Here is a 24,424-nt window from a genome sequence, read left to right on the forward strand (position 1 = left end):
AGTTTTGTCAGATTTTCAGTATCCTTGAAGGGGATCAGTCTCTTCAGGAACAAAATACTAAACATCCATGTCACAGCAGAGCTGTGGAGTACTTTAAAAAAAAAGGGAAAAGAAGGAATTAATGTAGCAAGGTGGGATTTACCAAACAGGAATGTAGCACTTGCATGCAATAAAGCAAGTATTTACATTAAGCACAATACAGCAATTTATTTAGATGCTTAAATGAAGAATACAAAGGGAAATAAAGATCACAAAATTATACATACTACAACAGTGTGTCATATATTAGATGGTATAAATGAATACAACACCTTGCTGGTGTTAACTAAAGATAAAACTAAATATCCAAAACACAGCACTTTTGTTTCAGTGTGCTGCTTCAACACAATACACTTTTATACAGATCTAAAAGGTGTCAAAATTAGTAGCTGCAAACTCGTTTCTTGCATGTGATTTTTCTTTTTTAGCTTAAAAGATTTCAGAAAATGGCTCTGAAATACATTTGTCATCAGTTGTAATGTCAAGGATATTCAGAACAAGAAAATTCTATAATACAATAGAGTCCAGATATATTTTTTTATGTTGCTGGCCTCTGTTTTTGAGATTGTACAAGGTTATGTGCAAAAACTAAGTTTGTCAAAATTCATACTATAGCAGTTTCAAGCTTTTGCTAGGTAAACTAGATACAGCATTTATTACACAGCAGGGCAACACTAAAAAAAGAGAAACAAATCTATGATGGGTACACAAGAACAATTTCATAAGCTTCACTTGAATAGGTCTAAAAGACTGTACAAATATACATTTCAACTATTCAGAATGATACATGAAAAAAATCAATTTCCCCATAGTCTACTATACACGTTGGAACTGGTAGCTTGTATGGTTGGCCCTACACTTCTACCATGTGAAAAAGGGTAATGTTTAAAAAGACATACAACTGAACATGTACAAGAGTGAAATAAATGTTGAAAATGCAGATAAAGTAAACCTCTGCTTTTCTCTCTGTGCATTCTGGAGCCACCAGCTTATCCGTTTTCACATTAAGTTACTCCGCTCATCCCAGCAGATACTCTCAAGCAAGATTAGCCAACAGCAACTTTAAGTAACCACTGGAATAACAGTGGCCAGAACCACCCCATGCCATGACCTAGCACTTGAAAGGCAGTACCAGTTAGAACTGAAGCTTAGCAGTCATACTGAAATGAAAGTGTTTAGACAGTTGTAGATTGGATCATTTTACTGACACCTCTGAATCCAGCAGCTTACGCTTGCTGGCTACTCAGCTCCACACCAGTTAAGCTGCTGTGCATTGGTTCTGCTACCCCATCAGTCACACTGTCAAAGTGATCTCCATCCTCACTGTCAATTGTGCTATTCTGCCATTCCATCTGCTGATTTGACAAGCTCTCCTCAATCTCCGATGCATTTTTCCATTGTGACTGGTCCTTAGACCAAAACTCATCTACTTTTCCATAGGAACGATTCTTCCACTTGGACTGTTCTTCATCACTTTCAGATCCACCTCCTTTTGTCTCAACAGTTGGTTTACTGCTACCAGCATCTTCACTCTGGGAGGATTCATCTGTCCACGCTTCTGGTTTTACTTCTGATGTATTATCTTCAAAATCAGAAACCTGCTGAGAACCAGGGCCACTTTCAGACTGTGAAGCTCCATCTTTCCATTCAACAGCATCATCCTGATCATCCTGATCACCTTCACTATCTGAAACATCACCTACCAGCTTTGTTGGTTCTTCAGCAGAAATGATCTCTTCATACTTAGAGCTTTCCTCTTGTTTTTGTTCAGATTTCTCTGGAGACTGCGATGTGTTTTCCTCAATTATTTCCTTAGATATGCTGTTTTCTGGGTTCTCCACTACGCTATCAGAAGAGGTTTTCCCAGCAACATCAGAAATACGCTGACCAAATGGACTACTGCTTTCATTGTATTCCTCTTCTATATTTTCATAGCTGTCTGAGGAACTTTCATTGTCTTTTTCCAAGTTTATTTTTTTATCAACAGTTTTACTAATATTGACTCTGGAATTCTTTTCATCATGGTTTTCAAACAGCCATTCAGCATCAAAATCCATTTCATGTTTAACCTTGTTTAATTCTTTCATATTGAAGCCAAGTAGCACACCAGGTTTGTATTTTTCACAATCTCTAACACATTTCTTCCTTTTGTTACTAAAATGAGATGCAATATCAGATTTCCATAGCCACAGACTGGCAGCCAGCTTTTCAATCTCTCTCCTAGTGGGATATGGTTGCTTATTAAAATACTTTGTAAGAAACGTTTTCCTGGCTTCATAGGAATCATCTTCATGACCCTTGGGGTCCAGTGCTAGAACTACAGGTTCTTCAGGCTTCTCCTCAAAGGCAGAGGGGGAGTCATCATCATCCATTTTCCTTTTCTTCATTAGTGAAAATTCCATGTGTTCATAGGTACGTTTTACAGGTGCTACAGCTGGAGACTGACCTAGCCGAGATGAAGAAGTGCCTTTGTCCTGGCCATTCTGAGTCTTCCCAACTCCTCTGCAATGAACAAGGTGCAGTGTTATGGTTGAGGCAGTCATGTTACTCGTGTACACACCGAGGCAATGGATGCATTTGTAGGTTAACTTTTTCTCAACTGGATGAACTGTCTGAATTACTTGATGCCTCTCCCGTAGGTGATGTGCAAGTGCATCAGAGATGGGTCCTTTTAGGATTGAAAAGCACAGAGGACAGAGAGTTTTTCCCACATCTTTTTTGTAGGGAACTGCTGCTTGTGGAGAACTTTTTACAGGTACATCAGACTTCTCCTGGATTTTTGGCTGTGGTTTTGGTGGAACTGGGGGAGTATTCTGAGCATGGTAAGCTACGGATTCAGCAGGGGCATCTCTCAGGTTGTAGGTGGTTACAAGAAGATGTATATTTGTATGACTACCCTGCTGCAATGTCAAATCAAAAGTCAGAGTGGAATCGGTTTTAGGTCCCATCTCTTCATCAACATGAACCATTCGCATGTGAGCAGCCATCTTTTCAACATCATTGAAGGTGGACCGGCAATATGGACAAGACAGACCATGTATCAACATATGATTAAGCAAAGTATCAGTGGGTAAATAGCGATTACAGTATAGACATTTGCTAGTGAAATTGTGAATTTTCATTATATAGTTAGCTACTGCAGGCACCTTTTCAGCCTTGTGCTCCTTTTCAAAGTGGACACTATACACGTTCTCAGGAAACAGCTCATTACAGATTGTACAAATTTTCCACTTCTGTGTGGATGATGTATTGACAGAGGAAGGACCTGTAGCAGCTACAGGAGATTTCGAGCCAGACTGACCTACTGCTCTTGAAGCTGCCTGAGACTGAGATAGTGATGTCTGTTTCAACTGAGCTGATGAAAGAGAAGATGAATTGGCAGACTGAAGAGAGTATCTTGCTGAGGCCTGTGATCTCTGTTCCCCTCCAAGAGTGTAAGGCCTTCCATTTCCACTTGCTGAAAACTGTTTCATTGTTTGTGATTGCTGTGGAATAGAAACTGGTGAATTACCACTTAAGTTTAGCCTTCCCCCTGGCTGACCAACGTAACTTGGTGGTACTGATTTGACTCCGTAATTGTTTTGTTGCAGGTGAACATTTGACATCATATTCGCTCCTGCAGAATTTAACGTAGGCTTTGGTATGGTGAGTCTGTTCATCATCTGCTGTGACGAGAGAGATCGAACACTCCCAGGGGAAAGGGGACCCATCCTCTGAGGGAGTCCCATAGGCTTTTTATCCTGTGGTTTTGGAGCTATTAACATCAAAGGTTTAGATCTTGGGACCACTACATTAGTGTGACCTATCATAGCTGTAACCTGGTATCCTATACGTTCGTGGTCTTCGATAACGTGCTGGACTAAAGCTTCGTACGATTTCGGCATGAAAAGGCATCGTTTGCAGTGAATACTACCCTCCTCCCGGGTACTGGAACTTAATGGAACTGCACCATTGAGTGACTTTTCACCTCCCTTTGCTACGTAAGGAGCAGCAACATGCTGAAAATGTTCCCTGTAAATGTGCTTTCTAACTATTTCATACAGAGGATCTCGGTAAGTGCACTTCTTACAGTAATAAACAGCTTGTTCTACACTGTCAGCCTGCTTAGGTTTAAGGCTATCATGCTTGTTTTTATCTTTAAAAGTGCTGATGCCTCCACTTGGTGTACTGGCATTTGGAGCATGAAATATTTTAATGTGCGTTTCCAAAGTCTTTTTGTCCGCATTGAAAGTACAGTAAGGACAATTAAGGAGAATCCTATTTTCAAAGTCTTCACTATGAACATTCCGGAAGTGGCTTTTGTAGGCTGAAAAGAACTTCGAGGAAAATGGACACGCACTGCAGCAAAAGGGCTTTGTCCGATAGTCCTTAAAACAAAGAACAAAGCAGAAACTAAATGTTGAAAAGCAGTTTAAAAAAAAACCCAACAAAACAACACACCAAAACCAACATCCATGACCTTCTCTAAACAATAATGTTTCTAAATCATTCTCTCAAGATCTGCTGCCATAGTCTCAAACCTTTAATTCCCTTCCAATTTTTGACCTGCCCGTCAGGCCCTAGGGAGTTTATCATCTGAACATACACATGATGTGGCAAGTGCCAATTTAGAGGTCACTCAGGAGTTTAACCGTGCACTTAGCGTGCAAGGCTAAATCACAAGCATCTTTAAATAAAGAACAACCCTCATTCCTTACAGCTACACTGCATGAAAAAGTTCACCTTAAGCTCATTTCTGGGAGAAATGACAGTATCCAGAAGACAAGTTACTTCCCATCAAAATCTGCCAAACTTTTATAGATAAGATGGATATATAACTTTAGCTGTTTCAGTCTCTTGATCCATTACAACCTTTAATATAAAATATGCTCTCTAAAACTTGTTTTTTGTGAACAAACAGGTTTAAGCTTACCAACCCATAATGTACTAGAGCTACACAAGCCGTTAAAGCCACCAAGCCTTTTCCTTCTGATCAAACCACAAACCTGATTTTTAAAACAAACTTGAACGAGGGGGGGGAAAAAAAAAGTCCACACTTGGGAGTTCCCTGCACCCTGTATCTTTGTTACATTTAACATGATGCCGATTAAGTTCTTGTCAACTGTTGTAACAGAAACTAAGGTTACATTGGCCTTTGAAGTAGCCACAAGCAATCTGGCACTGCAGATGAGGTAAGACATTCAAATAGCTACAATCATTCATTTATAGAACATCAAAACAAGCCTTGTGCATCAAGCTACACATAGATCATTAGAAGTAGCTGGAGAGTTGCACTCTCCCTCTGCATCATTAAGTAGGAATATATGCTTCTGTCCACCTCCTGAAGCCTCAGACATCTGGTAGGCTGGATACAACAAAATAAATTAAACAAAAGCTGTCTCCTTTTATACTTAATTTTTATTCTGGAATTAACTAGAAGAGTAGGACATCATCAGTGCATTTTATGAAGCACAGTAATAAAGGGACATTTTTAGATTAATGCTACACTAGAATCCATCATAATACAGGTGCCCATTTCCTGTAAAAGCAACACCTGACCTTTCAAATGCTAGAAGAGGGCTTCTTTTGCAGAGGAATTTCTCACCTTCTCACTGTTGTCAGTGCTGGTATCACTCTGTACTGTACCACTGGTAGAGGCTACTGCAGCGCACACAACTTGCCTTAAACTTGTTCTATCAGAATCAAGTATTATTTCCTCCCTTCCAGCTCAATTCAAATTTCTTTTATTACTGGGGTTTACAAACACCTAAACAGAAAGACTTGCAGTGCCACTGAATTCTGCTGCATAGAACTACAGATGCCTCAACCAAATCTCAGATTCAGATTATGAGAATCTTCAGATGTGGCAGGGAGCTAACAGAGCTCCAGCTCTACTGGAGAGAGCAGCAGTTAGATGGGTTCACATTTTAACTTTTCTGAGATGATGACAACAGATAACGAAACATTTAAAGACAAAAGATTGTTGATCTTTTGACCAGGAGGATGGTGAGATTGTGCTAAGCTTGAAAACAGGCTTTTTATAAGCAGTTGTCAAAGTGTGAGTATGATTTCTTGACCAATCAGTTCTCCAGTATTTGACTATTTGTGTTACTAAGATATAGAACATGATTATTACTTAAAAAAACCAAAACCCAAAAAAACCAAACACAGCTTTTGTTCTTAAACTGCCAACAAAAGAAGATCAATGGGTCAAACTGCAGAAAGAGCTCTTGGCATATTTGTGAAACACCCTTTAGTATGAAGCAACTTTAGAATCAGATGTGTCAACATAAACCATTACCAACCTGGTTTTTTGTAAGTGATGGGTCCCACAATCCTACATCTTCCCATGTAGTGTTTTTCAAATAAAAGTCATTAGGTTCAAACTGCTTAAAATCCTGCAGAAGGGGAAGATGGGAAGAGAGTACAGAGAATCAAAACCAAAGACCAGCTGCTCCCTTAAGCAACTCTTCCCAACATCCATGCAGTTCTCTCAAGGGCTGGTGGCAAACAGTAGATCCCATTAACTCAAGGAGTGTGGGTATTTAAGATGCACCTCTTTGGACGTGAAGAGTTGTGAACAGTCTCAGTATCAGGAAACCTGAAGAGCTATTTTCAGAACTCATCCTTCTAATTAACCCAAGACTGTAATTGCATATCTGCCCCATTTTAAAAGGCAGTCATAGCATAGCACAAAAAGCATTCTCATGGGTTAGTGCTAAACATTTAAGATCATACAGAGGCTTTACCATAACTCTGATGTTTGCCTTTTTATTCGTTTGGGTTTTTTTTGCAGGGGCACACAATGTGTTGTTTGATTGGTTTTCAGATTTTTTTTTGTTAATTTCTCACAGGAATCCAGATAGAAGTTTTTTAAGTGCGACTACGTGTATGATGTCCGAGAAGGCCAATTCCTACTAAAGAAGTTAGTGTTCAGGAGAGAAAGCTGCACTTGAGACAGAAGTGTAGAAGTTTGTCCAGAAGAGTAGCACAAATACCCTTCCCTCCTAGGAATGAACACAGGGTACAGAAGTGATTCTTGAACTTGATGACCTAGTGGCAGCACTGGCACTTTGTGAAAACCTCAGAACCATCTTCTGTCCCCCAAGAACATCCTATACTACACCTAGTTCTTGCTTTATTCCTAAATGTTCAGTTAGCAAGTGCTATTTTTAAGAATCCAACATAAACCTACCTATCAAGTCAGCCACATACAGCCTTAAGTGTAACTCATCTATATTAAACTTTTTAAGTATTTACAGGTGCATTTTATCTCAAGTATTAATTAAGCCTACTTCGTGTACAACAATGTTATGCAGGGGTAGCAACACCTGTAACAACAAGGCTTAAACGACATCCCAGATCATTAAGTTGATGAGAACAGAGGAATATGACATGGGAACAGGACACGGGATTCCTTCAAATTTACAGTACAAATTTAACATTTCCTGAATTGGGTCTAGAAAAAAAAAAAAAGATGTCATACACTGAAGATCTCAACATCCCACTAACTTTGGAGCATTTTAGCTCTAACTGCAACAGCTGGGAGGTACCGTACTTACTTCTATATGTTCTTTACAGTATTCCAAACCAATGTCACTAAGTATTTTTTTCACAGTTTTCCGGGCTTTTCTTAAACTGCCAAGGTTGTTGACAGGAAGTTGGAACATAGTTTCTATTGAAAAAGAAAGTAAGAGAAGAGGTTTAAGTCAAATATGTTCTGTCTGATAGTGTTGCACTTTTAATTATTAGTAATTTTGTGTCTCATTTTACCCAGATAACTCAGTATCAGAGCTGTACTATTAACTAAGAAACTACCACATTTTCTGTCTAATTTCTTCTTAAATAAGACTGGCCATAAAGCTAGATACTAACAAACTTAAGAGAGTACTTAAAAACCCAACAAACCCATATAACAACTATTGCAGGAGTAATCAGCTGCATCTGGAAATAACTTTAAAAATAAAGTGTTTGTATTTGCATGAAATTTACCCCCTATGCTGAAGTACATAAAAACTCAATTCATCTTTTGTGCATACATATCCTAGCTAATCTGAAAATTGCTAAGTTGAGCTTCAAGGTTTGTGTCAGTCTTTTAATAGATTTAATAGAATCTCTTCAGTGAGAAAAATGCTTCTTGAATTCAATTGTAGGTAAAATAAGAAATTAATATAGTTTCCTTCATTTACTGTATATATAGCTTTATTTAAAGCTATATAGCAGATGTGACTTATGTGATAGTAGAACTGCATTAATAGGAAAACAAAAAAATACCACATACTGCAGAGTGGATTTTTATCCTTAAATACAGATCACAAACTGAAAAGCAAGTAGGCTTCCCTAACTTCTCCTCCCTAAACACAATTGGGAAGTATGGCTCTGAACCCTAAGTTACAATAAAGAACACAAATTTGCTTCCAAAGCACAGAATTTATTTATTTTTTTAACTCAAGAACAAACATTTGTTACAAGTTCTTGCTGTTGCAGTTCATAGAGCCAGTGAAAAATATTCATGTAGCCCAAGAAATCAATCATGGCTCTGCTAATTCCTTCTGTCTCAAGGCAACTGAATACGTGTTGCTCTCACTGGATTGCACTGGCTCTGAAATGCTTTCAGTTACTTCTTCATAGCTACCTGTGTGCTCAATTTTTTCATAAAAAAATGCCATGAAGCAGCAGTCAAGTATGTTCATGATCTGAAGAATACTTTTAAGTTAACTTCAAATCCAAGTAGATAACGTCCTAGTAATTTTATTCCAGAATAAAAGAAAATTCTTAAGTCTTAACTGCAGAAACATCACTGCATGAAAACATTACATTTTAAAGCTTTTAGCAAGCTGTGCTGTTTTCTTCAAAAACTAAAGCTCCCACCTAAACAATAATCTCATTTTGCTTTTAGAGAAGCAGTGTTTTTTCTCCCGACAAAGGGAGAGTTAGAGCAAAGTTTGCCTTTAGGCAATAATCACTTGTAAACCTGAAAGTCAGCCACAAGTGTCAACGTAATGCTTATTATCAAACAGGTTATTTTAGTACAAAGTGCCAGTAACAACTTCTTCACCAAAAGAATCAAATGCTTTCTCTTAATTACTGTGTCTAATATACCTAGACATGCCAAATATACCATGATAAATACAAAATCAAGTGGCAAAGAAAGCAAATGATATAGGACTGCCTGAAAACTATTGCTCTATTCTATCTGACCCATCTTCTTGCCTCTGCCCGTTTGCCTGCCTCCCAGTCAAGTCTTAAAGACCAGAAATTAAGATTTTCAAACTATCACAACACATCATAATAGAGGATATAAGTACATCTTCACATCTAAAAACTGAAGATCAACCTTAATTTACCAATTCTGCTTGGTAGCTGAATTCAACTCACCTAATCTTAAATCTTAGCCTTAAGAAAATACAGTTAATTTTATTTATGAAGATTCTTGACCATTTAATGATAATTATTGGAGAGCCAGATAGTCTGATATTATTTGTGACTACAAAAAGCTTTTAGCATCTCCATTAGTTTCTATTTACAGCAGGTAACTCAAATTGTAATTGCAATATACACAGCTTGGCTGATATATCCTTGAAAATAGTTGGAATTAAGAAGTGTCTCAAATAATCATTCATGCTATTCTTTAAATAAAGCATTCTTTATCTGACCAGAAGTTGATGTTTGAGAGGACACCTGGAACATCACATCCTCACTGTCAGGGCTGCTTCCTACTGTTCTGAAGCTTAGAGCCAAGAAATTATTTTAAAAGAACACAATACTAAGGAATGCAGTGCCCAGTACTGACAAAACCCACTAGTGCTTTCACCTGGCACTGAAGCTATTGCTACATCCAGCATCCCCCACAGGGAACGATGCCTATAATAAAGGGTCAGAGATCAACTGGTCCTTCTGTTAAATAGTTTGTTTTAATGCTGTTTCTCCTGTTTTTCTACTGAAATGCCAGAAGTGAACAGTATTAAATACACTGCACTTCAGTGAAGACCAATGAAAGGCACAAGCAGCTCAAGCTTTACACCATCTATCAGGTACCAATTCCTGATGGTTAAAGAAGTGCTACTTACCTAGTATTATGGGCTCAGTACAGAACTTCTCTCTTGAAAATTTAAAGTAGCTCTCAAAAGAAGCTCAGCAGTGTTGTTTTATTTTGTTTTTTTTTCACAAAGCAGGAATTATTTTATCCTGAGATGATACCAGTCAGTCAGGGACAATTACAGCCCAGGATTCTAGTTAGCAGGACACCCTGTATTTCCATGTATTCTGTTTTATAGTAGCCAAGGCAAAACTAATTTTTATTATTTTCCTGTATGGTTCTACACTATCCTATTCATTCCTGCACAAGTCCCAGAAACTTAATACATTCTCTAACTTTTCTTTGTAAGGGAATGTGCACCTGCATACACATTCACAGAAAAATAAATCAAAGCCATCACATGTGCTCAGCAAAAATAATTCTGCAGAGAAATCTGAGCATTTTTTACCCTCATTAAGTAGCAGGGATAATGAGATCTGCCTCTTCAGTCAACCAGTTATTTTCAAGCTCATGATTCAACAAACATAGCAAGACTTCAGTTTGTGTCTGCCCTTCTGTTTCCTACTTCTAGTCTTAGGTCGCACCTACAAATAAACACTCTGGACAGGCCTTGTTTGTAAGCTGAATTACACATCAACCTACACTAAAATGCTGTGTGGAGAATAAATGAATACTTAATGTCCTTACTAGAAATATCCAGGTAGTATCTTCAGATGCCTAAGAAAATGGATGACTAACCTAATTATAAGAAATAATTATAGGAAATCCTGATAAAATTAGACTGATTTAGTAACAGGATCTCACTCATCTTTAGTGTGCAGATCCACAAAATGTCTGACTGCACAAGGCACAAAATAATGACAGTAAGCAGACTATCTGAAAGACATATTTGAAACCTTTTGCTCTGTATCTGTGCAGTACCTAGCATAAATGTCTAGTCCACAGCCAGGTACTGATTCCTAAAAAAATTTAGTAGCCAGTGTACGTAGAAAAGACAAGCTATAAAAGAGCAAAGTATCATTACTAAATTACAAAGCACTGCACTTCAGTTTTCATTTCACAGGCACATTGTGAAAATGCAAAGACCTATTTTAAAGAAGCTTCATGCAGTACTATTCCACTGTATGGGTAACAGCCACTATGCAAAGCATGAACAGAAGCTAAGACAAGTTTCCTAGCTAGGGCACACATGTCAATAAAAAGGCCTGAGTGAAGAAACTTCAGATCTTCACCTAAAAATCTGAAGAGAGGGAATGTTTTGTGAAAAAGCAAGGAGTATTTGCAAGGTAAGCAGAGGAACAATGGTTAAAGAGACTTCACAGAACTTAATACCACGTACCAAGTGTGAACATGGTACCTTGCTTCAGAGAGCTGAAGCACTGACTTTGGCCCTTAACAGTCTATGAGAGTCCCAGGAAGGAAGATTTCAATCTCAAGTGCAGTTCTGAATGTGTGCATCTTAGAACCTCAAAATGAGGGCACAAAATTACTACAAAGGCTTCCAAAGTTTGACAAGTCTACAGGAGCCAGCAGCTCAGTTCACTAAGTAGAATCACAACCTGAAGTGGGAATGGGCCAGGACATAATCTAGTTTTAGGTTCACAGCTATAATAAAAAAGGGACCTCAATTCACTTGCTTCTCAGCAAAAGGTTCTCTCTCTCTACTCAATTTTCTAGCCTTGCTAGCCATACTTGGTAAAAGAAAATACTTGTAGGAGAAAAAATGGTTTAGCATCTTTACATGCTCTCAGTAAACAGAAGGGAGAAACCCATTCACAGAGAAAAATTCTGCTTAGTTTTAGGAACTTAACAGTGCATATATCCTAAGACACAGGGAATCAAGATTTCTAATTGGTATGGCATGACAGAAAAGCAGAAAGGAAAAAAGGTCTAGCCTAGAAATTAACCACTGCATAGTCACAGAGAAGTTTCAAAAAACTCCAAATTCTTCCACATATCACCTTTTTTTTTTTTTTTTAACAGATTTTAGCATTTCAATAGACTTGCAGTGACTTTCATCTCCAGATCACATTTTCATCAACTTGCTACCCTTACTAGTGTTTCAAATGCTGGATAAAAACAATTACAGGCACTATTCTAGAAAGATCCAGAACATGAAGTCTCATGCACCCTCCTGTCATGTTATTCTAAGTGATTTTTAAACCACTTTCAGCATGTAATAAAAATAAACTATCCTCACTATACCAGCTTCAAGAACTTCAGTTAACATGGTCATGCAGTTCAGCCCTTTTACACATCAGTTACCAAGGGACTGGAACCACCTAGAAAACTGAGTTGAAAGATGAGTTTAAAAAAAAAATTACCATGCAATTATTTTGAAGATTAATTAATGTAAAATACAATATTGCATGCCTGGTTTAGAGTTCTATATTGCTAGAGTTAACGTTTTCTTATGCTGCATATTTTTCACCGTGCAAACAGTCCTCCCTTATGAAGGATGTACTGATCTCATACACAATACACTATATTCACACCTTGAGAACTATCACCTTACAGGAGGGTACACAGCCAGGAGAGAAAGGAAAAGGAACACAAGAGGGAAAAATGGAAAAAACAACCCCTATGTCATTCAAATTATCAGAGGTGATAAAAACAAGAAAGCTTCCACCTGTTTTCAGACCCCAGTAGCTGTTTCTACTTTAGTATAACTAAAATCTTAAATCTCCAGTGGGTCCTTTGTATTTTGGACCTCACCAGAAGAGCTGCCTTTGAGACCATCAGGTAACAGATGTTAAGACTGTTTCAGCTCTGTCAACTTTATCTAGAACAATGAAATAAAGGATTTTCTAGTGTACAGATTCAACCTCACAAGGTAACAATGCTGTTCTGATTCTGGGGAAGAGGCATCGGTTTCAGAAGAAGACAGCCTTTTTCTCTCAACTGAAATCTCCAGCAAATATTCCAGATGTTATATTAATTTCCAGACACCATTATTCAATATGCTTACTATGCTTCTTTCGTGTCTGAGCAGTTTTACAGTTTTAGCAAGCAGCAGGTAATACTGCTGTGTCACAGTCTTGTTAGTAATGGTGGGGTTCACCCAGAAACAGTTTAAGACTTAAAGAAATAATCTGAAGGAAAAATCTTGCTGTGTAAAGGCATCAAGACAGCAATAACGTAGGTCTTCTAGAAAACCTACTCTAGGTTTTCCTCTCCTTTATGCTTTACTGAAAATGACACAATTTCCTTACTACCACACTGCTTCGTACCATCAGGAAAGCCTTCCATGACCTGCAAGCACAGAGTTGTAGGCAACTCTGAACATTTCATTGAGGAAGAAGGCTTCACTCAGTAAGGTTTGTCAAGAGCATCACTGTGAAATGGCAAGTAAAATACACTGATAAAATCCCAAAAGCTATAAACAAAAAAACCCACCCCACTAGTGCATTTCATTCTTCTTCAAGCATCTCAAACCTGTATGAGCAGGCCAGGCTCCTTAATGCTCTTTGCAGTGGTCACTGATTCTTCTGAAGTACCTGTCCACTGGCAGAACCAAGACAGTGGAATACAGGAATTTTTTTAATTTACTTTTTTTTTTTTTCATTTTACATACAAGAAAAGTATGATGGCAGCATTGCTAATCATACTGGAGGACTAACTGGAAAGTCAACTTTCTGGCTATTCCATTAATTTCCTTTGGAAATTGTATGAACAGAGTTCTAAGTGTATCTAAGTTCACAGAGCTGAAAACAGTGAGAAGAAGCAGTCAAACAAGAAAAGAAAATCTAAAAAATTAAATTTTCCTACTAACTATCAAGTGAAAATTAGGAACGAAGAAGAGAGAAAAGTGTCACAGAAATAAAAACGAAGCTCACAGGAACATTTTTTAAAAAATGCCTTTAGCAATTTTCTTGACATACAATTTATCAGCTGATGATTCCCAGGCCTACAATTAAAACCTCACAGAAACAGAGGTGGAAAAATGGCAACTCAACTGAAGAGCATTTTCCCCTCACAACATAATACATAAAGTTGCTCATAATAAGCAATGTTTACCACTCATCCTACCCCCTAAACACTGTAAATTTGTTTGGGTTTTTTCCTCAATTGAAAGGATCTGCATTAAAAAGAAAAGCTTTATGCACATTCACTCTGGTGACCATTTGGGGTGTTTTTTGTGTAATAAAATTATTCAGCCACATTCAGTACAGAGCCACACAAGAGTTAGTAGTCTTATAAATACACAGCTCTTCCTTCTGTTATTGTGGCTACATCCTTCCAGGCTGCTTCATCATAACTGATCAAAACAGCGGGTGCCAAACACTTTTATGGAATGAAAAAAGGAGTGAAAGACTTCCAAAGGACTAGACTCTCATCCAGGATAAATCCATTGCCAGTTCACAGGCTTACAACTAACTTCTAGGGCTACTGCAAAGAAAATCAAAACAATTTTATAACTCCAGAGGGAAAAATCCTATATAAAGTTTAATAAAAAATACAAGTTTAGAAGGGCTTTTCCTACTGTCATGTAAATACCTACTGTTTGTCAGTTTGTCAGATTTGATGTCAAGATGTTGGCTCAATTTATCAAATCAAATGTGATGCCAACGGATCTGACGCCAACACCTAGATCTAATGACACGGAGATGTGCATCTCTTGAACTGACTGCTTCTTAAAAGCATTCTGTGAAATTTACATTTCCATTCAACTTTTGTTAAATATTTTACCTTGGAATAAAACTGAGGGTGCAATTACAACTTTCTCTTGGGCACATTATTAAAAATAAAACAATAAAACATTGGTTTTACCTTCCTCTTTTGAGCATGTTTGTTTGACCATTCTCTTCCTAATGTTCTCATTTACTTACATTATGAAGACTGAGAAAACCTGAATGTTTTCATGATCTGAAACACCATGTTATCAGCTCAGCTGCTGAAGACAGTATTAGGTGTGCTCATGTGGGCAAAACAGTTTCATAATCAAGGTGTAAACCCAGCCTTTTTTATCCCATTGTGATTTTGGAGTTTGCCTACATCTATACTCCCATCAACATTATTAAAATATTTATCTCTAAGAACTATAGTACAGTAAAGCCGAGTTCCTATAAAGTTTAAACTCAAAGACAGATATTTTCCATTATTCTGCATGATTATAAAATGGAACTGTTCTTGCTCTGTTTTCCCCTCTCCCCCTCATCATCCCTCTGCTGCTTCAAAAGGTCCATCCTTTCGTCGCTTTCCCCCTCATCCTTTCTTTGCTGCTCCTTGGCCTTCTTGGTCCTTACCTCGCTCATTCTCCCTCTTCTCATCTTCCCTGTGCCAATTCATAGCGTCCACATTCTTTCGCCGTTCTCTCTCATCCTGTCTCCACCGCTTCTTGATATCTTTGTCCTTAACTTGCTCATTTTCTCTCCTCTTCTCATCATCCCTGTGCCATTTTATTGTCTCTGCATTTTTCTGCGGCTCCACGCTTCTTTTGAGATAGTCTTGTCGCCTCCTCCTCTTTTTTAACATATCCCTTTCCCTGGCACGAGCCTGCTTTTCTTTCTGGGAAAGAAAAGCTTTACGGGGCATCATGAGCTGCTGCTGTACCTGTAATAATATCGTATCCATGGAATAACATACTATACATGCACTCAGGCACCAACAACTCTCATTTGGGGCTGAATACTTCAGAGTCTAAGCCCAGATAATTTACTGCTTCTTCTCTCTCCTCAGTAACACTCTGCTTGCTCCGGATCAGATAACGAGAGGCAAGTTGCTGTGTTCAGCTCCAGGCACAACACCTAACTGGTACCTCTGCAGCTGGTGCATATCCAGCATTGAAAAGTCAACCTCCTAAAATCCCAGGCCTAAGCAGGGTGTGATTTATTTCCCCTCCTCCTTAAGACTCCTCCCACAGAGTTTTTAGAAGCCACTTGGCATTGGTGCATCCAATTGAAGGAACAGGCTGAAAGGAGAGCTGTGAAGGGAACTTGTGAATGTTCAAACCTGAGTTTCTTCTCTTACTGGAGATCTACATTTAATGAAACTCAAAGGTGCTTAATCTTATTTATTCAGACCTCCATCTCTACCAAATTTGGTTGAAAATGGTGAACTCGGCTGGGAGGAGGGAGGGGAGATTAGGAGACAAGCCACAATCTGAAAAATTGTATAAGCTTTGTTTCCTCAGGAAACCTGGCCAAAACATTTAACTGCAGTTAATGAAATAAGTCCTGACTCATCGACTCGAACTTCCTCCAAGTATGTTATGTCTTGCTATTCTCAAGAACAAGGGAAAAAAGAATGTGACTATTTACTTGGAGCTTCTGCCCGACAAGTGGGGCTTTTTGGTTTGTTGTTGTTTTTTGTTTGTTTTCTTAAAAGTGTCAATTAAGACTACCTTTTAACAAATTGTTTTGGCAATTTCTCTGTATTTATGCAACACATTCACATCTTCAAATTTACTGGTGTTAATATCTGCAATTTTGAAATAATGGAAAACAAAACAGACCACAGAAAGAATTTATACTATTGCTAATATCCTTTAAATAGTCTTCTGTACACATTGAGCAACGTTTCATAAATATCAAACTGCAATTGTGGCCCAGGTTTGTTTTTCAATTTTTGTTTAGAAGAGAGTTTTGCAGAGGTCTAATCAAAATGAAAACTGCAGAAAGGACAAAATTACTAGATTAGAATACGTAAGCAAAGCCTAAAACAAAATGAAACAAATGTACTTTTAAAATTTAGCTACCTTATGGAAAGCACTTGTTCCCAGCATGCAATACTCCATCTTTTTCCTACAGAAAAAGCAATGTTTCAAACCCTTATTCTAAAAGCTGTTCCTTTTCCCTACATAATATACCCTCCCACACACCCACTACTCTAGTCTGTTGCCTTTGTTAAGTATGTATCATGATTCCATGGTTTTAATTTCAATAATTCAAATCCAAATTCCTTAATATTCATAATAATGCTAAAAGGGAAAGGCTGCACCAAAAAATATATAAAAATGCATGCAGTTTGATAACAAGTTAGTGCATAAAATTCAGATTATGCTAAAAAATATTTCATTAAACAGTGTAGGATAGCTCTTTACTAGACAGCCTGCTTTTAGGTATTAAATATTTCTCAGTAACAGTTATCATTAAAATCAGAAAGCAATGAGAATCCAGGATCAACATTATTAGTGTGACCCAGACACTGCACATCTTTAAAACAGTTTTGATTTCTCTATTGGCTGTGTGCCAGTACTACATTACTGTTGTTTACTAGAGGAAACTTAACATAACTTTTAAAATGTACATTATAACTTTATCAGTAACCTGATTTCATTCCAATAACAATATCATGTTAAAAGTAAGTAATATTTCATGCAAATTATTCTACCACCACCACTCCCCTCCACCCAAGGCAAGTACTGACACTGAAAATCTGTCATTTAAAAAAAACTTTTGGAACTAATTGTAATATTTTCTTTCATTTGTTTGTTGTTTTTTGTTTGTTTGTGGTTTTTTTCCTTTGTTGTTGTTGTGGTTGTTGGTCATTCCCCCCCTTTATTTTTTCATTGTTGTTAACAACAATATTCCTCCCTCCCCTTTGGACATATCCCAGCCCACTCTGACAGACCAATTTATAGACAAATGATAGAAAATACCTTAATAAAAAGCATTTTAGTTGAATTAAACATTTGAATTGAGATTCAAATAAGAAACATCAGATTTCAAGGAATAACTTAAAGGGACATCAAGCTTAAATTAGATATCTTTGAACTTTGATATCACAAGTCACAGGTTTTTCCCATTTGTTTCAGCATGAGAAAATACTTCAGGTAGTCTGGTCATTTCTCTTATAGCAAAAATCATCTTTCACTTTTGCCTCTGTTGGTGTCAATAAACCAAAAGAGGGGGAAAATATTTAAACCAGGAAACTCATTAATATGCAGAGCAGCTGCCAGACTGATTGAGCTTAAAGCTGCTCCACATCCCCAATTTTTCTAGAGTTCAAGTTGGTGTTCCTTTAAGTTCAAAGCCTCCAAACATCAGAAGTAAACAGTCAGAACTATCCTTTTAACAATTTTTTGCCCATCCTTCACTAAATGAAAATCTTAACTCTTCCCAATCTATTCAGTATATATTATGAGGCATTTACCTCCAAAATTAATGGTGCTTGGGCGTCTCAGACTCATTGGACAAGTTTCATGCAAAAGCCTCCAAAAATAATTCTCCTTCCAGAACGCCCACCTCAGCGATTATATTACACCTACTGTGTGAGGCCAAAGCCCGGACATAGAAGAAGGATCATATCCTGCTGTACAAAACAAAGTGTTAAAAACAAGAGATAAGAAATGTAATCAGGGCAATCTTACATTTATAACGTAAGTTTCATTGCAAAGGACTCCAAAGCTAATGATAAATCACAGTTACGGTACCTTTACCGACACGGAGCTACTGCTGAGTGCTCTCCAGCAAGGTAACAGTGATGCTGGAAGTTCTAGCAGGTTTGTGGCTCAAACACCAGATTCCACTGGGTGATGCTACCTGAGGAATATTTTGGTGCTCAGATTTCAATTAAGTTACTCAATTCAGAAATCCAGCAGGGTGCAGAGATAAATGTTCCTATTCACACTCTATAACCTTTTGACTGAAGTGCTCAGGACCTCAGTCTACAGCTCATCTGAGCTATCAGTACTGACAGAGTAGCTGCACCCTGAAAATACCAACAGCATCTCTTTGTACAGGTAATTTTTCCTAGAAGGTTCTGAACACACACAGTCTCACCTTAGATCAAGCAGGTGACATGGCTGTCAGCCACAACCATAGGGACATACACTCCTTTGGGAAGTATTCAGATTAAAATTTTCAGTTACAATCCTGCTAGTAGGATGTAAAGTAAACCTTTTTTTCTCATGGCTTCTAAATGATTATGCTTTTGTAGAAGGACTGATACCTCTTCAACTCACATCACCCATGGACTGAAACTCAGTCTTGAACAGATTGGAAACACAAGACATAACATTAGTGTCATGAAGTCTGGAACAACCAAATCAAAAGTTTATAAAAAAAAAATTTCTTGAGTCACTTATAATTATTTTTCCAAATAATAAGGGTTTTTACTGCTTAAAATGGTTAGATTTTAATCGCTGTTGATAATTCAGACAGAACATCCACAGCTTAAACTATACATTGTTCTTCTTCAAGTATAGTTTCAACAGAAGATGCTAAAATGTTCTATTAAATGTAAAAAGACAAAATTATTAAAATACTTGACACTGAGGCAAAACTGAATATTGTATATGCTTTAACAAGACCACCAACCACATCTTCAAATAAATAGGTAGGGATGCTGGGTTATTTTGTTTCATACTGGATTATTTTCTAACTAGAAAGTAGAATTTGTGCCCCTGTATCTCTATCAAGTCCAAATTGCCTCTCTCCCACTGAATCCTCATTGCAGAAAGCACACTTCTGGATAAGGACCCATCAGCCTTGAGAGCAGATCAGTGATAATTAGTGTATCAGTCTGCAGATACAAATACTGAGCATGGGGAAGTACTTCATCCCATACTGGGCCTCCCTAAGACCAAGTATCATTTCCCTGCATTGTGTTGCTGACAAGAATCACCAAGCATCTGGCATTTTTCTGACTTCATACAATCCAAAATTATTTTTTATTAGCCCTTGTTTTGCTAGCATTTTAAGTTGAAGGAGTTATTGTTTTACATATACAGTGCAACCTAGTAGCAGATATTAGTGATAGCAACTGTAAGGTGTGGTGGAAATGAAACAATTAGTTTCTTGATACTTTGTTTTTTATCTCCCCATCCCAACTGCATTTAAAATAAGGCCTACTTTTAAAGAATTGCCCAGATAACTGCATTTAATGACATGCTCTGAAAAGCCAGCCATGGAACAGGTTTGCAGAGAATCCTGTTAGTGTGATACTGAGTGAAATCTCTTAAAATAAAATAAAAATATGCAATAAAATTAACCTGCGGTTCCCACAGCAATAGAAAAGCAGCCTCCTCACATATGCAGGTTAAATGATGCTCTGCATGATGGTGCAGAATATTCTATATTCACATGAGGACAATGATAACCTCTCCTTGCAGCATGGTGAAGGCTAGAAGTCTGGGACCTGACAATTCCAGGACAGCAAAGCAAGGAAGAGTGATAGTCAGGAAGCAGAAAGGTATCTGAGGGAAGAGCGAACAAATCAAAAATGCCAGGAGCTGAACCAGCAGGGAGGCAGAGAAGTTTGAAGAACTAAAAACTACTAAAAAATTCCTTGTAAAGGTAAGAGTTGCAATTCAGTATCTCCCCTCCCTGCACTGGCTGAATAAAGACTCTACTCCCAACATGTCTATCACTGGCTTACATGAAGCATTTTCACTTTCTTTCATTGCACTCTTTGCTTTCCTCCTTATTTAAGCACCACTGGCCTAGTTTTCAGAGGGCTGTGCACCCACATCTCCTGTGAAGGTAATGAGATTTGCAGTTTAACAGCACATCTGAAATGCCAGACAACTAAGGGCTCATTTTTCAAGCCCTCTCTAATCCGAGGAAGGAGGCTGTTTTGTAACAGCATGCGCTCTATTCTCATGGCAACATTTTAAACACAGAGAGCCCCTCCTCAGCCTTACCAGCTCCACCATCTGCAACACCAAGCTCCTGCCCATGTAACATGATGGTGTTCAGCTAACTTCTAAACTAACACCTCTCAACTCCAACTAGACAATTCTGTGTGCACATCTCTCATGCTAGACCCAACACTTAAATTCAGCCTTAAGCCAGGACTTCAGCAAGCACAAGCCCCCAAGCTCTTCAACTTGTATCTATATCCAAAACAGAACTAAGTACATTATAAAGGTATAGAGTGAACAGAAAACCCAGCTCAAACCCTCTGGAAAAATGTGGCATGGAACTAAAGTAAATCAACAAATGTATTTTGCTATCCAAAGTACTGTAAAACTTCTGCAGCACTGTGCACACGAAACCAGCCCAACTCCCCCCTCACAGCCAAATAGTCTATTTCTGGTATGTCCCTTTGTAAAAAAAAAAAATTTTAAAATCACTTCAGAGATTAAATCAGCTACCTCAAAAAAACAAGCTGTGTGTCAAACAAAAAGGACCATTTCACACCACTTCCCTAGACAACCTATTTAAATATTCCTTCAGGAGAGAAGTCCATCTAAAATGCAGTAAAAAAAACCCAACAAACCCCACTTAAAATCCTCTGGAGAAGAGCATTAGGCTGAAAACCTTAACTGTTTCACTGGTTGTATGCAATTTTCAGCAAGGGCTTATGAAACTATTTTCTTTATTTTTTTTTTTGAGCTTACTGTCTGGCTTCAGCTTAGTGACTCTTACAGTTGAGAACTCCAACTTCTTGTCAGTGGAAGAACTTCTATAGAAGACAGAGCAGTTAAAGGAATCAGTAAGGCTGATACGTCTTAACTCTCCATTGATTTTTTTTTTTTTATTTAAAGGTTACAAAAATATATTCTGCCATCCAGCAGACAGGGATCTTCTAAGTCTTTCACACACTTCTCATTCTTGCTGATTTCTGGAATTTTCCACTGCTGCCAGAAGCTCCATCTGGTGGGTGTGTACACTAACTGCAAAACTGAAAGGGAATTAACTATTTCCTCAACAACTTTTGTTTAGTAGTAAAAGTTCTGTACACTGTTTAATTTCTATGCCCCAATATAAAGTACAAAACGGCCCAATTTCCATTGCTCTGGGAACCATGACTCTTTATTTATATTCTTGATGAACAGTCTGCTGATTTACACTGCTGGGAATTTCTGCTGGGTTTTCTTATTTTGATGACAGACTGAAGCATGCTCTCAGCTACATCTGAACGTTTTCTAAAGAAGGATCTTTTGAACACACATGATAAAAACAACAGCGATTCTGCCAATCTCCACTGCATTTTGCAAAGTAGTTTTAAATTGCATCCATTCTCTAGGGCACTCTATACTTCAGTGCATAGGAAATTTTAAATTAGAGGCACTAGCAGCTCAAGAAGTAGGCTTACACATCTATTGCCATCTTAAATAATATACTTCGTGACTGTTTCAGATCGCAAAAGATAAACATTTACCTACGTGCAGGGAAATCAATATGTAATATACATACTCAATATGATAACCTCACTTGTTTAGGTCTATTTCTTAAAGATTTCAGTTTGAAATGTAATAAAGCCTGCACATATTGCTGAAATTTCAAATCGAGACTGGAGAGCACTGAAGCACGAAGGATATAATTTGCTTACACCATAATATCCACACTTCAGTGATCAGGAAAAAAAGGCTGCATTAATATGCATTACAATTCCAAAATAATCCTCATCTAGATTGTAGCTAAACATGAACAATCCCAGAATAAAAACTATTTTGGAAATATAAGCACATTTCATGAATTAGCAGCTACCGTTTAAATGAAATCAAGAATCATCCTGAAATTTTCAATCTGAAGCTCACAAAAACATTTTGATAATTAAACAAAGCAGCATGGAAGAAAATGTGCCAGAACATAATCCATATACACATAATTTATGACTGGATTACACTGATTGTGAAACTGCAATTGGATTAGACTGCAAGTGAAAACCGTGGTCCTGTCCTGTCTTCTGTGTGTCATGTTCTCCTGCCATCACTGCTGTGTGAACTGCCAGAGCAGAGACCTGGTCCAGCTGAACAGGAGAGTTTTGCAGGCAGAGCAGTTCCTTCTCTCACCTAAACAGAAGTGCTAGGACTGGTACAAGTCAGGTGGCAGAAGTGTGGCTCATTCCACCCCTTCCAGTGGCAGCACAGACACAGATATATTTAAACCAATAGTGAAACTGTATCCCTTAGTGTGTCCTAACTGGTAAAATGCATGGCTTGCACGCTGGTGTAAGTGGCAGAACAAATCAACAAAAGAGAGCACAGAAATACTTTTACAAGCTCCTCCAACCCCTTGCCAATATGTGCTTTCTCAGATAGCAGATATATTAGATATTGACAGGATCTCGCCAACTGGCTGGCGTCTGAGTATTGGAAGTGTAAAAATAGTCGGTGAAGGAGGCTGACGCTAATTGTTTTTCCTTTGCCTTACCATCTCACACACGCTGCTATGCACATGACACAATTGAGTAAAGTCTGTAAACAAGAGCTTAAAATCAGTCTTACCACTTCACATTTCTTACCTCTTTCCCTTTCTGTCTAAGCATAGCTCCCAAGTGCTCCAATCCCTGACTACATTCCAGCGTTAATCCACCTCAGCTACTCCTGTCTTCGGTCTGACTCAGGAACCTTCGATATTCAAAAGGCTTCATAGCAGCAGCAGCAGGAATGGGAAACAAAACAAAAGAAAAGATCATAAACTTAAGTTTTACTTTTTTTGGGGGGAGAAAAGCATTAAGACAATTATATTGCCTACTTAGATTTCAAGAGACATTTTACCCCCTTACTGTTGCTGCTATGAACCTGCATCACTAACAACTTATTTGGCTCAGCTGCAGCACAAGCTACTATCAGATGCAGAGTAATATCAGAAATCAATACAAAGAGGCAAAAAGGAGAGAAAGAAAGAATGCATGAAGGCTGAGGTCTGAAAGAGAGAAGAGGATCTGGGGGCAGGGAAGAAACATCAAACAGTGAGGCCAGGCTTGAGAGCATGCCCTTTGCTACACTGAAGTGACTGGATGAGCTGAAGAGTGTTACTTCAGTGGACAGGCTGTTCACACAGGTACTTAGCTTCTACTTTTTGTAAATTATTTTAGATGCTGCTTGAGAATTAGATTTTTAAATGAAACATTTTGCCACATGATCTAGATAGCCAAGAACCTGCAGGTGTAATGAGTTCATAGTCAACTACTCAGGTTTAGGACCCAACAGCCAGTATCAGTTTTCATCCCAATCATCTTTAATGCCACCTTAAAAAAAAATATAAACGGTGGTAACTGCGAGTGACTCACTGCAGGAAAAAATGGTATTTATTCCATTCTTATTCAAAATCATCAACCATCGTATGCATTCAAAAGCACTAATGTGAAGTAAGAGCAAGGCACTAAATTCAAGCCTCATGTTTGCCTTTCAACATCAAGCTCTGAACAATGTGGTTTTTTCTTGAGGCATATGGGCCCTCAGGTATAGATAAGGAAGTTACATCCTCTCTAAAAATGTCTTTATTCAAATCTGGAACATGTATCTGATTTTTATACCATATCTAAGTACTTTCTGAAAGCTCAAAATGAACAGGGCAATTTGGCTATCCTGACTAGGAAAGCAGGGGTATGTCAGGTGAGTCAAAATAAACCTTCTACATATATGGAAGTTACAGGATTTATTTTTTTTTTAAACTAAATTAAGATAATTGGGAGTTCTTTTTCTTCCCATGCATATACATATGCATGTACATTGTTCTTAGACCAGCACCT

At 37.9% G+C, this 24,424-nt stretch overlaps 1 protein-coding gene across 15 annotated transcripts in view; it reads right to left on the reverse strand.

Annotated features, from left to right (window-relative positions):
- Positions 1–181: 181 nt before the first annotated feature.
- The window catches only part of ADNP (activity dependent neuroprotector homeobox), a 28,263-nt gene continuing 4,020 nt past the window's right edge, over positions 182–24,424 (reverse strand). For 4 of the 15 annotated variants that reach the window (XM_051633178.1, XM_051633177.1, XM_051633182.1 and 1 more), the window contains 7 exons: positions 23,192–23,314; positions 18,152–18,310; positions 16,755–16,800; positions 15,304–15,610; positions 7,581–7,693; positions 6,324–6,416; positions 182–4,406 (listed from right to left, as the gene is read on the reverse strand). In XM_051633178.1, coding sequence (XP_051489138.1) covers positions 1,266–4,406; positions 6,324–6,416; positions 7,581–7,693; positions 15,304–15,610; positions 16,755–16,793 — 3,693 coding nt within the window. In that variant the 5' untranslated portion in view covers positions 16,794–16,800; positions 18,152–18,310; positions 23,192–23,314 and the 3' untranslated portion in view covers positions 182–1,265. Of the gene's footprint in view, positions 4,407–6,323; positions 6,417–7,580; positions 7,694–15,303; positions 16,668–16,754; positions 16,801–18,151; positions 18,311–18,431; positions 21,325–23,191; positions 23,315–24,424 lie in introns of those variants that run through there. The other 11 variants (XM_051633187.1, XM_051633188.1, XM_051633183.1 and 8 more) reach the window with 9 other exon arrangements.

Source organism: Apus apus, chromosome 15 (assembly GCF_020740795.1).
Source record: "Apus apus isolate bApuApu2 chromosome 15, bApuApu2.pri.cur, whole genome shotgun sequence".
NCBI lineage: Eukaryota > Metazoa > Chordata > Aves > Apodiformes > Apodidae > Apus > Apus apus.